Source organism: Pagrus major, chromosome 9 (assembly GCF_040436345.1).
Source record: "Pagrus major chromosome 9, Pma_NU_1.0".
Lineage (NCBI taxonomy): Eukaryota > Metazoa > Chordata > Actinopteri > Spariformes > Sparidae > Pagrus > Pagrus major.
Window position 1 is genome coordinate 12701407 of NC_133223.1, and position 17447 is coordinate 12718853.

Here is a 17447-nt window from a genome sequence, read left to right on the forward strand (position 1 = left end):
CATTAACTAATTTATGTACAATTTTAATCAATAAACCAAAAGTATGTACTTTATCATGTCCCTTTTTTTTATTTGATTGCAATAATCAATTAAATAATCTCTAAGTAAAGTACTCAGATCAACATTTGGTGTTTTTAAATGAATCCTATAAATAAACTTACTTGACTATTATCTGTAGCTGGAGCAGCTAGTTTAAATACATTGGACAATAGTATAAACCATAAAACCTTAATCACAGCATTCATGCCATGGTTTTAAGTCAACAGACCAAGCATCAGATATGGTTAACCCCACAAATTATACTGTATAACTATATAGTGTGGCAAAATTAAATGGCCTAAGACACCAATTGGCTGTTCAATAGCTTTAGCCAAGTCTACAATATAGGCTCTATATAGTGGCCAAAGTTGTGATTGGTTGGGTAATGTAAGAAACTAGTTGACAGTACTGGGGGACACCATATATTCTCCTGTGGTTGGAGAAGCTGGTAGAGAGCCGACATAGCAGGTATATGATGACAAATGTGGAGAAACATAAACCACACTGACATCACCCGCTGCCAAGGTGGAAACCAGATGAGGCATTTGATGACAGTTTGGGGCAAACCGTAGCGTGACAGAGGACTCATGAGAATCTTTGTCATTAGTGTGAGAGTGTTTAGCCACAGGACACATCACCATAAGAGTCATACTGCTTCTCATGAATCTCCTGCTCATTCTTAAGACTTCAAAGTCTGTCCCATGCTCTATCCATCAGACTTCAAGTCTCCTTTTCTGCCGTGTCAATTTTAAGTCAGCCGTACGCCTTCTCTGTCAAGCATTTCTCGAATGCAAATGTGAGTAAGGATGGGATGTCAGTTGGGGTAAAGGGGCCAAACAAGAGAAAAAAAAAAGAGGTACATACATTCTCTTTCAGATTTCTTCTGCATCGTGCATCGTGAATCGTGCAACTTGCTGGGGCTCAGTATAGATGCTGTAATATGAGATATTCAAAATGGCCAAACTTAACAGATAAGGATGTCAAAACATTCATACAGAGGAAATGCATGTAATCACAGCTCAATTACACCATGTTGCAGCCAAGGTGTCCATACATGTCTGTCTATGTTCCTCTTTCAAAAGTATAACACAATGACAACAAATGCTTCACAGAAAAAAGTAAATAAATCTGCAGTAGTGAACATCAGTCAACAACAACTCCTTACAGATAATTTGGCCTCTTTTCTCTTATCAGATCCCTCTGAAATTGCTTAACAAGACTAAAGAAGTAACTAATAGAAGAAGCAACAGAGCTCTCAGTACAGGATAGAAAAATTGAAAACCTTCCTCTGGGCATATACGCAACACACCAACTCTAAAAAGGGACAGGCCTGTGACTACATGTTTATCACTGCAGTCTGATGTGACAAAATAATTCCTTCATTCAAGTATTGAAAGTACATTAAAGAAACGTGATTATAACGCAGATGTCTAAGCAGTATCAGGAGGATATTGCAACAAAACACATTAACAAACACTAATAAGTGATCTATCATAAGTTTTGGCACGCACAGTCAAACAACCTAGTCATGTTTGAAGCATGTCAAAAATTAAACATAACACACGATATCAAAACATTAAAGGACGTGTGTTACAGATGAGTTATTTTGTATGAAAAGAAAAATAATGTCAGACACTAAGCAAAAATCTGTCAATTAAATTTTGCGCTCACTTGCAAACAGCTTATCGATCATTTATTTCAACAGCTACTGTGGGTACTTTTGTCATCCACACACAGTACAAACAGTACCATATCTTACTACCATTAACACTGGTAACACTGAAAGAAAAAGCGTAAAATGTACACATTGACAGAGGCTGTAATATCATTATACATGACTTAGTGTAGTCTGGGCCATGCCAATTATTGCTAGAGATGCTGTCACCACCACTTTTCCCTTTTGCAACGTGCACAACTATTAACATATGTGTGTATTGTTTGTGCATGTGCTTTTGTGAGCGACAGAGAAAGAAAGAGGACAGAGAGGGGATGTCTATGTCTGAATAAGCTCAATCTAAAAGTTTAGTTGTAATACCTCCTGAAAACACACTTTATCTTATTCTGCTCGGCAACGCAGCAACACTTTGCTGTCCAAAGCAATCAGGTTAATAATCCTTACAGGACATGACTGCCCTCTATTGGTATGCAGAGTGCATGAAGCTATGCAAGGAATAGCCGCAGGGAACTTCCTCTGTTGATGTTACGTGGATGAGAAGGGGCACAGCAGAATGAATGCAGAAAGTTGTGAGAGGAAGACAGCTAGATGTGGGGTTCAAGGGAAGGTACAGGGCATGGCAGACAGCGTTAGGGGAACATAAACGTTACCGTAATTACTTTCTGCGACGAGCCCTCACGCTGTCATGACGTTACTCACACACACACACACACACACGTGTGTTTACACGCCTTCTGCTCGTAACAACTCTTGCTACCAACGCTATCTGCCCCTGTCCAAACAAGTCAGGAGTCAGCTCCACAGAAACAGCCGGCACTTTGTGTGTTACACGTGTCCTTCTGGTAACTGACGTTAATAAGGTATCTAAAGCAACGCACTGGACTTAGCTGCGCAGCTAACGTTAGCTTACAGTTAGCTATAACTAACCGGCATTTCTAGCGTCAGCTACAAGCAAACGTAAACAGTTCGCTTTGTCAGGACGCACCAACAGCTCCCGGACCACACGCCTCACAAACACTTAAAGTTAAAGACACTGGAGTTGAGCAAGATACCTGATTTACCCTCGTGCGTCCACCACTCGTCACCCAAGTCGTCCCCCATTTTCCTCAACGAGCGGTCTGTCCAATCCAAATCTACCGCTGAGAGAGCACGCTGAGGGTGCGTTCAAGGCAGCATGTTTAAAATGACAGTGGGGGGTTTAACGCGACACACGCAGAATAAACACGAGACTTGCTTTCAACACCTCATAATTTAAACACTGGGGATGATAAAAGAGAACTCCATAAGAACATATGCTTAATATTGTGATTAGTGGGCCCTCTTTTCTGAAGTCACGGCAGTGACTATGACGTTTACTGCGTTTGGCCTGAGGAACACAAATGTCACATTATTTCCAGTTGTTAAAGGGTAATTCCACCATTTTTGTATATTTACAGATCTTTGGGAGTATATACAGTATATACAGTATATGTGTGTATGTATGTATGTATGTATGTATGTAAGTATCTATCTATCTATCTATCTATCTATCTATCGATCTATCTATGTGTGTTGGCTGGTGTATGTGTGTATATAAATATATATATATATATATATATATATATATATATATATATATATATATATATATATATATATATATGTCCTGGGTAAAGTGTCCTTATGGTCATTATGACTTTTTTCCATTCTTCCAACATTCTTCTTCATTTTCAAAACCTGTAGCCTACATTACCCACAATACTACGGAAGCCCTAAAGGGCCATGCATTCATACATTTTATTTCCTTCGTTTTCCCGTGATAACGAGTTAATTTCATTTGTTTTCTCAAGATCTCGAGTTATTATCTCGAAATAACACCTGCCGTTTTCCCGAGATAACGGGATAATTTTCTCAAGATCTCGAGATAACGAAACTTTAGCCATATCGGCGGTGCAATCTAAGTGAGCCTGATGTCATCGTTAACTACATAGCTGACCAGCTACGAGGTCCCGGGAGTCTCCATAATCTCAGGCCTATCATATCACAGTCATTATCTCGAGATTTCGAATGAATTATATTGTTATCTCGGGAAAACAAAGTTTCGTTATCTCGAAATCTCAAATTAATTATATTGTTATCTTGGGATGCTATTTCAGCCTGTGTCAGGCCTTGATTGAAAAGATATGTGATGCGGTGATCGATATGCTCCTGCTCCTCTGACATCGCTACACTGAATGATGTTTCCTGCAATGATTTAATATACTACACTATCGTTTTGTTTTCTCAAGATCTCGAATTAATTATGTCGTTATCTCGGGAAAACAAAGTTTCGTTATCTCGAGATCTCGAGAAAATTATCCCGTTATCTCGGGAAAACGGCAGTTGTTATTTCGAGATAATAACTCGAGATCTCAAGAAAACAAATGAAATTAACTCGTTATCACGGGAAAACGGAGGAAATAAAATGAATGAATGCATGGCCCTTTAGGGCTTCCGTACAATACGACTAGCCACTAAGTGACATCATACCAGAAGACCTGTAAACACACTTTAATATGAATGAATTACTTTTATTATTGTGTCATGCATAATTAATATGTGTAATATGTGTATGTGTATATGCCACTTTGTTCTCCTCTTGACTTGCCCACTTTTAAAAAAACATTATTATTTAAAATCATTTTTACATTTAAGAGTTTGCCTTAATGGCATTCCAATCACCAAGCTAATATCGCTAATTCATACCAAATAAATACCAGATAAACTTTAATAACCAATTGACCGGGGGAAAAAAAAAGGCAGTTCCCAGAGTTAAAAAGAAGTCAGCTGGCTGCAGGCCTTTTTCCTATCATGCCCCCTTCCTCTTGAATAACCTCCCTGCTGATATCAGACAATCTGGCTCTAATGAGGCCTTTAAATCTCAACTCAAAACTTACTTCTTTGACTTAACCTTTAATTACCCCTTGACTTCAATTGCTAGCTTCTTAGCTGGGTCTGTTTCAGTCTCGAGTCTCTTACCTGTAGTAATAGAATTCACACTGTCCTGCTGACGAGAAACAATATGTTTATTTCTGATTGACATTGCATTTCTCTAACTTTTTTTTTTCTCGGTTCCCTCAAACTGTAAACTGTGTTTCTCTCTCACTGTCCTCTCACTATAGCTTTTTCCTCCTCCTCCTCCTCCTCCTCTATTTTCATTCAGGCTCCTTCCTGCTGGACCACGGGCCCCCTGGGAACATCTCTCTCTCCTGACTCCTGCTGCCTCACATATTGACAGATCTATATCGTCATACCCTGGCCTCCGATGGATCATTGCTCTCTTCTGTTTTACTATATCCTATATGTGTACTTCTGTAAAATTGGATGCCTCTTCATTTTGATGTTTCCTTCTTTATTGCTAATTATCTTGTGTGGAGTGGAGGTTGTGTGACTACTTGGCGATGCCTCGGCCTGCTCAGTCGTCCTCCTGGATCCACACACCTTACATATATTATATAATCATTCGTATCAGATATTCTGTCAATGCAATTTGTAAACTGTGATTTTGTTGTTCTGTTCTGTACACGTGACATCTATTGCATGTCTGTCTGTCCTTGGAGAGGGATCTCTCCTCTGTGGCTCTTCCTGAGGTTTCTTCCATCTTTTTTTTTTTCCCCACTCAAATCGAGGGTCTAAGGACGCTGTACAGATTGTAATGCCCGCTGAGACAATGTGATTGTGATTTTGGGATAAATAAACAGAATTGATTTGATATGAATGAAAAACTGTTCAAATACAACCAGATTATGACTGACTGACTCACATGCAGTGCTGCTAATGCTGCAAGTCTCTCTTTTTTGTTTATATCATGAAATGGGCTAGCAAAATAAACACAAGTTGGGCTTGTTATGTCTAAAATGTTACATGGTTGCTTTGAAGAAAAAAAAAACTTAGCTGTATTCCTAGGCAACAGTGTCTCTAAACATGCCTTGACAAAGGCAAGAAAAACACTTTGTGTTGTCTGGAAAAACAGGGTAATAAAGATAATTTGTCTATCATTGTCCACATGATCGCGAAAAGTCAAAGATTTACTGCTGCTCAACAACAGCTCACACAAAGCATGTAGTGCCAACAAAATAACCAACAGCAGGCGTTTCCTAAGCTCGGTGCTCCCTTGCAGGCACAGAGAGTAATAATCTATGAATGCAGTTCCTGCCTGCTCTATGTGTGCTTTTATTTTAGTGAACATAAGTTGAATTTTCTACATTTTGCAAGCAAGGAGCTTTCCATCTTCTTTGTTGTTTTACTGTCTGGGTTAGTTGGAAGCCCCGCTGCGTTTCCCAACTGTATTTGATGTTGAAGGTAATGAGGACATGTTTTAGGGGAGAGCATTTTAATGCAGTACCATCAAATAGGATAAATTTCATGACTTCCCTTTTGCCAGTATAGGCACCTTTAAAAGGCTTTTTACATGCTTTATTATAGCCTAATAGGTGGTTGTAGGCGTAATTACTTTAGTTTTGCGTGTATGTATCACAAGAAAAAAAAATGCATCTTTTTGCTTCAGTCACTTTTGTTCTCTCTGACAGTTAATTAAACTGTACGCCCAGTAAATGATCTCTCTAAGTCATATTTAGATTATACACCTCTAATGTTGACCTTCTTTCACGTGACATCTGCAATTACAGAATAAACCCTCATTATTCATCATGAGGTTACATTTCCATAGAGGGATCTGTAACCTACTGTTCTACTAAGCGTTTTGACCCTGTGTGCATTACACAACACATCTTTGCATCTTCTGTCATTTTGGTTTGGGCTGGGTGATGTTATTTTAACACACAGAAGACAAGAAGGAGAAGAGAAAGGAGGAGAAGGAGGACGTGTTTGGAATAGTGCCCTCTTTTCTGCAGCTGTAGCGGAGGGGAGGAACAGGTCCTCTGGGAGTAATTGCATGCCTTTTTGTCTTTCTATCGGAATAACACATTTCTGGCTGGTAGAGGCTATGAGATGTCTGATTAAAGCTTTGCCGCAAAAAAAAGGAGAACAGACTGATTACTGGGGAAATTATAAAGGGATCAGAATGGTTATGCTGTGTAACCCTCAAAATGGGGGAAGAAAAACAAATCAAGAATGAGAAAGGAAGGATGCAGTCGACACATTGTGCAGAGGTCTGCCAACATTCAGGCAGGACAATGGGCTCTAAATGGCAGCTTTGTATGTAATTAAGCATCATTCCTGTAAAACACAGGCCTCTTCCTCATTTGCCATTCTCTCTGTTCATCGTTTGGCTGCATTTTCACTAGGAATAATATGTTGTGCGAAAACACAATCCATTTCTCCAGACCCCGGGGAAACTTTGAAACTTCAAAATCTGCTTTTTCAGCCAACCTGTGAGTACAAGAGAGAATGCGCTCTTTGAAAAAGGGTAAACTGCACATGGGGGTTCACTATCATAAAATCATCATTAAATGATCGCAGCCCTGCATTCTCCCAACATGGATGTGTTGTAAAGATAAGATGGAAATGACCCTCATGGGATCTTTTGAGGAAGAGGTGGTTTTAGAGATTGTGCTTGTGTGGATTTGCTGATGGGAAATAAAATATGGAAAATATGTAACTTATTTAGCATGTCTTAAATTGAGGAGGACATTTTGGGATGAACACATATTCGCTTTCTTGCAGCGAGTTTGATGAAAGGATCGATACCACTCTTATATTTGTCGGTTAAATAAGAAATTGTAGCCAGCAGCTGGTTACCCTGATGACAAGAAATCACTGCACTTGGCCAAGAAAGTGTCCCTCACACAACACACTATAAGACCACAGCAAGTCAGGTTTTGTACAGATGAACAAACACAATAAAACATGTAAATAAATGAGTTTTTCCAGGTGCCAGTAGATGGGTTCTGTTTGGACAGAGCCAGGATAGTTGTTTCCCCTGTTTCCAGCCTTTACGCTAAGCAAAGCTAACTTGAGATAACCAGCTGCTTTCTTTGGCTTCAAATGCAACAGCAGCTTTGAAAGTGCTATCAATCGTCTCATCTGACTCTGGTAAGAAACACAATAAGTGTCTTTCCAAAAATGTCATACTTGCCGCAACTGCTCAACTGAGCAGACTGCTTCTGTATACATTATGTGAAAATTATTCCAATAATGATGAAGGTATAACATTTATCTTCGAGTAATACTGTAGCAAACAAACAAGTCTGGAAAGTTGTGAGGATGTCGACAGAGAGGATGGTCGTCATTGTAATTAAAGGCGGACAGCTGTCTCTTCGGGCCTCTGTGATTGCGCGCTGTGGAGCATTGGTGTTAATGTGTTTATTTTGTTGTAAGCAGCTGTTCCTCCACTTTCTCATTTTAATGATCACAGGAAGATGTGTTATTTTTGTTTTTTCATTCTCCTCCTTTTTAGTAAGTATTTTCCTTCTCTGCTGAACACGGAGAACATGGAGGGGGAGGGCGAAAAGCAAGTGAGAATGGACGCAGGCTAATTATGGCTTTGGAGAAGTTCAGTGCTAATTACTCCACAGCCACAGAGGCATCTATTTACTACCTATTCTCATGCAATGCATTTCCACTGTGATGAGGTACACTTCACCATCTCACACCTTTCCAAACCAGCTCACAGATTACAGTTGTTGTTGTTGTGGCACTGAGGAGGCAAAGTGAGAATCTTTTTTTGTAGTCTATGAGCATGAAATGATCGGATGGTTTAATACCCTTATTGTGTGATAACCTTGTCTAATGAGTGGATGACAATCCAAGGAGAATAAGTATTTAAGTTCACTACAATAGCCCTCTCAATTTTAATGAGGGTCAGAAACAGAAATGATGATTCAAAGGAATATGAAACGAAATACTGTAACTGTCATGTTGAGATGCCACAGCTAGAACGGGGGGTCAGCAAGGTAGTCGGTGGCTTGACAGCAAGTATGTGGCCAAGTGCAAGTAAACAGCAAGTGACCTTGAGCTTTCCAAAACTTCCCCACACATAACTTCCCACACAGGGCTCTAAGTTACAACTGTATTCATGAGCATCTGGCTGAGCCTGACCTGCTCGGAGATGTGCTGCATTCTAAACACCAGGCAAATATTCATTTGTTGCTGTTGCTTTCTGTCATGTTTTTTTTTTTTTTTTGTTTTCCAAGGCTTTTATGTATATGTTTTGAGGCAAAACTTAAGGACATTGAAAACACAACGGAACAGAAAAACAGAAAATATACAATATACAGATGGGTGACAATTTAAAGGAAATGCCAAAACAAACCTCCTCTTTATTCTCTAATAAATGTTCAATTAATTCATTTTCATTCTCATCAAACCATCCAATGACGGTGGGGTAGAGGTAAGACAGAGAGTATCGCAGGGCAGACATCGTTATGGCGAAGGTCCCAGTTACTGTCAACCCCACCAACTGTCTAACCACATGGGTCAGGCTGCACCTGATGGAAGTTTTAAGGTCACACACTGCAACGTGTGCCAGAGAAGAAACGACAGCCGAGAGGTTACATCATGACATGTTGTCCGATGGGATCTTCAAATTATGTGTCGGCTTTTCAAAACACCATAGGGTCAGTTTCGTTGGCCTAGAGAACTTTTACTCCATTTCAGAACATGTGAAGCCACCATTGATGCAATGTCGATGTGACCAGGTGCAGGCAGGGACTGCATATGTTAAGTAGTTAGTAGGTAAACCTGGTAAAAAAAAAGTCTCTCTTCTGTTTTTGTTGAGATTAAAGGGAAACTCCACCATTTATTATTGTACACATACATGTATGTCTTGGGGAGGACTACTGCATATGTGGAAAATGTTGTATATAACATTTTTTGTGTTATATTTTGTGTTTGTGCATAATCTGATAAAATGGCTCAAGTGATCGTAACTTAACAGACTGAATATGGTCAGTGATAGATGATAATAGACATTATCTCTGGTTCTGCTGCACTGGTTTTAAACCTGCACAAAGATCTAAATTGAATCTGACAAAGTAAAACAGTGGAGTACTCTTGGACTCTCCCTGACATATAAATTTTATATTATCAAGGCCCAAATTTCCCAGCCTCCGACCAAAAACATCATCATTAATGTTGAAATGTCATGGCGCCTTGGGGAAAAAGATTGGAAAAATACACACATGGAGAAGTTATAATCTCAAATGTGTTAAATGTTGTGAAAGGGTATATTTTAATCCAAATAATCTTTTTCTAAACCGAAACCAAACAGCAACAGAAAACTGGAAACAAACAGAAAATGAGTGAACTCAGTGTAAAAATAATGAGAGAGCAATAATAACATTATAACATCATGCAAACCCAAGTCTCCAAGTCTCCTGAGCAAGTCTCCTGCACTGAACCCATTCAACCATGATGACTTGCTTCCGATGTGCTCTCGGTCACGTTTTCATATGTTGAAACATTGTTCTGGAGCAAAATGAATCGTGACGTTCCAAGAACAACAAAAAACAAGAGTCACAAAGCTATGACTTCACAATAGTGATTGGACAGCTGCAGTGATAGTCCTTGAACAACATACTATGATGTTCTTTGAAAAAATAATTTAATCGTATCTAGATTTTTACTTTGAATATGTCTTTTCAGAATTAGTCTTCAAAGGCCCGAGGTGTGCAATGTGTGTTTAATGTAGTTTTCTACCAGAAATACTTAACCAAGGACATGGCATTGATGCCCTCAGTGGTAGCAATGGCCCTGAGAGCAAAAACACAGATTCATCTGCCACAGTAACGCTTACAAGCATTATGTGAGTTGATAAGAGGGATAACAAAGTACCAAATTTGCTTTTGTTTTGTAGACAATGGAAAAGATCGGGATAAATAACAATGCTGTCATAACAGAGTTTTTGTTCATCAAAATTGACCTTTGTTCTCAAGAGATCATACATTGTAATTTGAATTTTGTTGTCTTATTTCGACCTTTTGTTTCCAGCAGATGGAACAGAATATCAGTTTCCATGTGTGAGACCTCTGAATTTGTGGCCACAGCTTGTTGACGCCGCAGACAGCAGAGACTCTACTCTGTGTGCACAGTGACATGACATCTTGTCCCCTCTCTAATTATGGTAAGTGACGAGAGTGATTGTTGTTAGTTGCAGAAGTGACAGCGCTAAAGGGCCGAGGGCCACCCACACAGCTGTGAGCTTAGCGACACGTACATATTTTTGCCTCAACATGCACATCACAGAAGGGACACAGAGTCACAAAACAAGGTGAGAGGGGATTTCTGGGTAATGCACCTGTCAAATAGGACCTTGCTGCCGGTGTGGCGTTAAGTGACCTGGCAGAGGAAGGCCAGGACAGTTGGAAAGCGAACAAACACCTGTGTTGTTGGCTACATGAGATGAGAATCTCTCTGCTTGTGAATTGGCTACTTCTTCTGCAGTAGCATATGATTTATTATTATAAACAAAATCTATACTTTTATCCTTTTATCCTCAAATGTGAAGACACGCTGACCTGCACCTTCTCTGATGATGATTTATGATTCCTGCCGCGGCACAATGGGATCTCAAAAGACAGATAAAAATGATGACCGTGATAATGTAACGTCAGTTATGATACACATGGCACGAACAACTCCACAATATCATTTTATTGTAAAAATGAAAATGATCATAATTTGTATTGTTTTATTATTATTTTATTATTACATGTAATAATTATTTCATTATCACTGCAACTATAATTTTATTTATATTTTTATTTGTTAAAATTTAAGTTGCAATTTCATGTCCTCTTTTTTTACTCAATAAAACCTTAAAAAAGAGGCTTTTATGATTTTCTTCAATGTGCATATTGTGTAAAAGTGTCAAAATGTACTGTATTGAGGTAGCCTGACACACACACACACACACACCATCACTTCCACATTCAAATCGAATACAGTCAATTGTGTTGAAAAATGCTGCCAAGAAATATAAAAACATTCCTGAACACTAACTGTATTGATGCTCTTCAAAAGCAACAAATCTACAGATCTGCAAGCTCTCTGTCAGGCAATCAGTAGCCATCAATAGCAATTGCTCAGTCTTATTGTGAATATTATTGAATTAGACTCAGGAGTGACAAGACCCAATGCCTCAAACGTCTGCCTTCATCGATTGTTAGTTAACAATAGAGATTTGACATTTACACACATCAGATTCACTCCATTGTAACAAACCTCAGAATTCATCTTCTCTGTTGTTCACCCACAAATGAAAATTCTATTAATCTACTCACACTCGTGCCAACTGAATGTCAAGGTGAAGTTCTGTAGTCCACAAAACATTTATGGAGCTACACAGCAAAACAATGTTACAGTATTCTCCTGAACTACTGAAGCAGATGGAAAACGTAATTTTAAGTGACGTTCAACATGAGAGCAGAGACATTTCTTACTGTAAGTTAACAGCATGGATCAAAGTATGGATTAAAGTTTAAACTTTATTGTAGTTACAGTACATTTTAAAACGCATAGGTTGACTGGAATATTGTGCAAGTACTTTAGATTTCAAGTGCAGTCCATGTGTTAAAATGTGATAAATTTGACATCTGAAGCGTGTTTGCAGCACAGCAGTAAAGCAGAACCTGCTGGGAGGAACCTTGGAGAAGCACTGGGTTTGTAGTGATTGTAGCACTTGTTCAGCCTGAGGTGAAGCTAAAGCTTGAAAACTAACCTTGGCAAGACCTGGCTGGATACATTTCCATGGTAATGTCAGTCAGGCTGTTTAAACCAACTTTGTGAAACACAATTTCCCCCAAATAATCCTGAATTGCAGAAACAAATAAAATGGTAATCTGTTTTATTGAAGACCCCAAAGGTGTTTTCTCAGCTGCTGTTTCCAAGGTCAGGAGTGAATTTGTAGTTTTTCGCTAAAATGGGTGAGAAGTACTCAGAAAAATGGTAATTTGGTTATCTTTGGACAATTCCTAGAGACTAAGGGAACTGCATCTGCTTGAACGAAAACTCAAGAACAGGTATTAAATAGACTTTGTGGTGAGATTGTTTTCTATTTCGTAACGCAAAATGCATACCCCTTTCATTTATTGAAATAAAACCAGATGACCACAAGCAATACATTTCTCCAAATTCATGAAGAAATGTTAATGTTTTTGCATTTTGTGTAAAACTGACCACATGGTGGCTTACTGGACTGCAAGACCTTGAGGCAAACAAAAAACCTTACAAAATTCACACTGCTGTCATGGTACAAAATGATATGAAACACTGAGTGTTTCCCCTTGATAACTTTTTCTAGTCAGTGGAAACATACCCAGAAGATCTGTATCTATCACGTCCATAGCATGGTGTGTGGTGGTAAAGCTTCTTTCGTTCAAGATGAGATATTTCCCCAGAAGCTGGATTTGCACTGTGGTTAAAAGCCGTCTGTCACTTCAAAGTGTGGACTGAGAACAAGATAATGACATTATCAGTGGCGCAAGATTATGACAGGTAAACACAGTCGGATATTTCTCTTCTATACCAGACAGAAAAAACAGCTGTTTCACCTCAACTAACCCATAATAATCTGATATATTTGAATAAAAAACAAACTAGAGCCCGTGCAATACAGTACAAACAAGAATGTTTTTTAAATATTGAAAATAACAACAATAACAAAATTAAAATAATGATTTTACAAAACATAATAACACTTCACCATAAGCATCCATAATAAATGGAATCTTCTGACTAATTTAGCCTGCACAGATTACATTAAAAAGTTTAATGTTTAATCAGTAATATAAGATACAGAAAGTACAATACATTTTTAACCAATTATCCTAATAAAATGCAGTAACAGCAAACCCTTTGCTGATGTTAACTCCTTTCTCATGATCAGTACAGTTAATTTGAAAACACTTCTCTCTTTTTCTTCAATTAACAATAAATTGGTTGTGGCAAAGGGCTTATTGAATGTTATTAAAGTTTTAAATATTATAATTTATTGGTTATTTTGTTTAAACTATGAGTTGTAGTTACAGCGTTTCCCTGTTGTATTGCTGTTGGCACCCCTGTTACAAAGACTGTGTCAGCAGGATTACACACAAACTACCAAACAGGTACCAAAGATTTCCACGAAATTCGGATGGAGGATTGGTCTCAGCTCAGAATGGACCCCATTAACTTTTGTTGTGAATCCAGATAAAGGGACGGATCCAAATAATTTATTTTCTCATTTTCTTAACCATTGCAAGATACGCTGTTTTTTCATCATTTAATTTCTCAGGGAACAATGCATGGATCTTGATGAAAAAGATCAAGTGTATTTAGGTGGTGGGTGTCTATGAATGAATACAATTTGATCAGATCCTCGATCGGGTGACCTTAAATCAAACCAAATCCAATCACTTTATTTTATATAGCCCAAACCTGGAAGAGGACAGGCCACACAAGATAATTAGCAATAATAATAAAAAAAAACATCAGAATGAAAAGGCATAAAATTTTACAGAAGCACAGATAAAGGAGATAGTAAAACAGAAGAGAGCAATGATCCAGGGTATGACGATCTAGATCCGTCAATATATGAGCTTAAATTATGTTTGAGCAGTTACGGGCGGTTTAAAATTAATAGTGATACAGGCCTGTCAAATTTGATATTGGATTAGGCTTTATTGAACTAAAGGATACTGTTGGGCCTCAGTGGATGTAAGTCATCCTAGTTCCAGTTGCTCCAGTGTTACCTGGGGATAGCGACCAGGGAAAACGATTCCTCTTCCTGTTTAGTTTGCACAATGGCAGACTCGCAGACTTGTGTTGCAATTTTTACTTTCATTTTCTGGGACAAATCCATCCTGGTGGCAAACAAAATAGCATAGTTAAAGCCAAGCTCCTGGGGAACCAATCTGTGCGTGGATGGTGTCATTTTTCTGCAGCCATTGCAGTGTGCAGTCAGTATTTACTTTAGAGTGATAAGTTACAGCAAAAAAGTTGACTACTGGGTGTTTAAATTAGCTTCATATCATATGGGGGCCAACCAAGGCGATCAGGCAATAACAGGTTTGGGGTAATGTTTTAACCTTTAAATTGTTCTATAGAACCCTATGAGGTCACCAAATACGTACCAAGCCATAGATTACTGCTTATACTACAGACTATGTAAATGCATTTACATAATTTATTTCTCAGATGAACATCACTTCCATCAGTGCATAATTACCGGTAATCATAATCATGAAAAAAACACACATGCTTATGCTCTTCAGGCTGCACTTCACCCCACCTCCAGCACTGCACTATATGCTTTATGTAAATAAGTCATCACTCATGAATGCATGAGCTTAGTGAGATATCACACATGGGGATGATAAGACGGGAAATGAAAGACTGAGGAGAATGCAAGAGAGGAGCGGAGAGGGAGAGAGGAGGGAGATCGAGTTTGATGAGGAGCAAAGCAGTAAGAGGGGAAGTCAGGATGTCCCGCAGGTAGTGAATAAAAGACGAAAAGAATAATTTGGGCTATTCGCTGCCTGGTACAGAACGTCACATTGCGGCTATCAAAGAGATTAGTAACATTGAATCACATCTCTCTCCCTTTTTTTTGGTTGTTATTTCTTTCTATTTCTTTACTTCCATACAGCAGTCTCTATATGTCCCTGAGAGCAACATGTGCACGTATAATGCACATTTTTTCCACAAGATCACAGATGTACAGTGAACGTGATTATGGAAGTGTTGTAGGTGCAATCACCACAGGGAATTTGCATGGCGCAAATTAGTTTGGATTCCATCCTTGGAGAAGCCATTAGCCCTTCACTTCCCCCCTCTGTAACTGTGTGTGTGTGTGTGTGTGAGAGTGAGTGTGTTATCAAGGAAATCTCTGCTCCATGAGTACATCATGTTCTCTTGATGCCAGAAAAGAAACAGATTTACTCTCACATGTGCACAAATTAACGAACTTCCCTGACAAAAACAAAACACTGGCATGCACAACACTATTAGAGCTCGTCGTGTTGCTGCTCTATAGATCATGTAGAATAAAGAAGACCAGTGTGTTGCTTCACACGTTGTACAGCAGCAATTCATTTTCTGATCCAGGTGGAGATAGTGACCGTGAGGGACCACGCTGTGTTTTCTAAAAAGATGCTCCTTGGAGGAGGATTTGTCTTGTCACTGTTCTCTGCAGGTCCTCACAGCTTATTACCATTTTACAATCAGTCCTTGAGCAGCTGTTTCCATTGATAACAAAGTGATGTATTTGTCTGTAATTGTAGGATGATGGGAGAGCCTTAACGCATGCACACATATACAGATTGCTATATGCTGATTCAGAGAGACAGTTATCTCGTCCCTACTTTACCTGTGTAAATATTCTGTGAATGTTATCTGAAACCACTGCATTGAAATGTTCAGTGTCATGCAATATTTTTCCACATCAACTAAAAACTTAATCTGAATAAATGGCCCACAAGCTCTTGCCGTTGGGAGGGGCATTTTACAAGTAGCTACACAATAGATTTTATTATTCTGCTGTTCTGCTGCCGGCGGTGATAAGAATAGGAAAAGCACACTGCCAGCAGAATCTAACTAGAAATGGTGCAACATCTACATAGTGTTGTCAAAATAATTGAGATACTAGCTCCGAGTTTCCCCCAGTGACTGTAGCTCTGTAACCAGGTTTTGTCTGATGTGCATTTACAACATTAATCTCCTACAGGCCAATAATTACTAAAGATGACCTCAGATGCCAGATGAAGATCTCTTTTAATAACCTGTTCTAAAAGACTGTGCTACCTCTCAAAGGAAATGCATTGAGGGATCATAGCTACCGCTATGATAGAAACAGTCACAAATTAATATAAAGATGAATGAATTGATCCCACAGAATACACTACGACTTATATCAGGGTTATCTTAAAGGTGCAATATGTAGGGATTGTTCACCTGTTGAATCGGTTAGCTGAGTTAGCCATGCAGCTAGCAGTCCAGACTGTGAGTTCGAAGCACCGGAGAAGTGTTGGTGTTCACACTGCTAGCAGAGGATATTTGGACCAAGACGAGCCGGGGCTAGCTGGTCAGGTTGCTAAACATTTGCTAAACATTTTGCAACACAATGCATAGATATCTTAAAGTTTGTTGATAATTTTTGTTCAGTTTTGAATGTTTTTTCAACCAAACCTCTTACATATTGCAACTTTTAAGACCAGTTATTTTTATTAGAAAGGCTTAGTTGCAAATTTAGGGCGTAAAGTATACAGGACATAGGTATAGAGAGCCAAAGTCATCATGTCATATCTGGACTAGCCTCCATTTCATTAGCTTCTTTCACCCAATGCAACCTCTCACTGTGTGAAAAAATATATGTATGAAGTATGTTTTTCTCGTTCAGGACCACTGCATCATTTACTATTATAAGTTGAAACTTAACAGTTAAAAAAAGGATTTCTTTGCGAGCATACAAAAAACAAGAGCTTACATAAAAATCTACCATTGAAGCATGGTTTCACCCATACTGAGGCCTTATCTATCTGTGACGTTCAACCAATAGTGGTCTAGTGCTTAGTTAATAGCATTATTACAAATGTTTTAATTAGGTTTTCTTACTTCTAGAAAATAACCCAGATGTTCTGGTTTGATATTGGTTCTATAGTTACCAGACAGGGAGGCGCTAATGAAAGATGTCATCAAGTTGCATGACAGGATATGGAGGTGCAATCCGAAATCACTGAAATGCACCTTTAAACATATCCCAACACACAATCCGGAGGGTGAGGGACACTAAAAATGGCACTAAGTACTGATTTCATTGCCTCCTGAATATGAATTGTAG

General features: G+C 38.7%; 1 protein-coding gene across 3 annotated transcripts in view; it reads right to left on the reverse strand.

The window, feature by feature from the left end:
* cmss1 (cms1 ribosomal small subunit homolog) overlaps nt 1-2845 on the reverse strand; it is a 33623-nt gene extending 30778 nt beyond the window's left edge. For 2 of the 3 annotated variants that reach the window (XM_073473763.1, XM_073473762.1), the window contains exon 1: nt 2767-2845. In XM_073473763.1, the coding sequence (XP_073329864.1) occupies nt 2767-2815 (49 nt within the window). In that variant the 5' untranslated portion in view covers nt 2816-2845. The remainder of the gene's footprint in view (nt 1-2766) is intronic. The other variant, XM_073473765.1, reaches the window with a different exon arrangement.
* Between the last annotated feature and the right edge of the window lie 14602 nt (nt 2846-17447).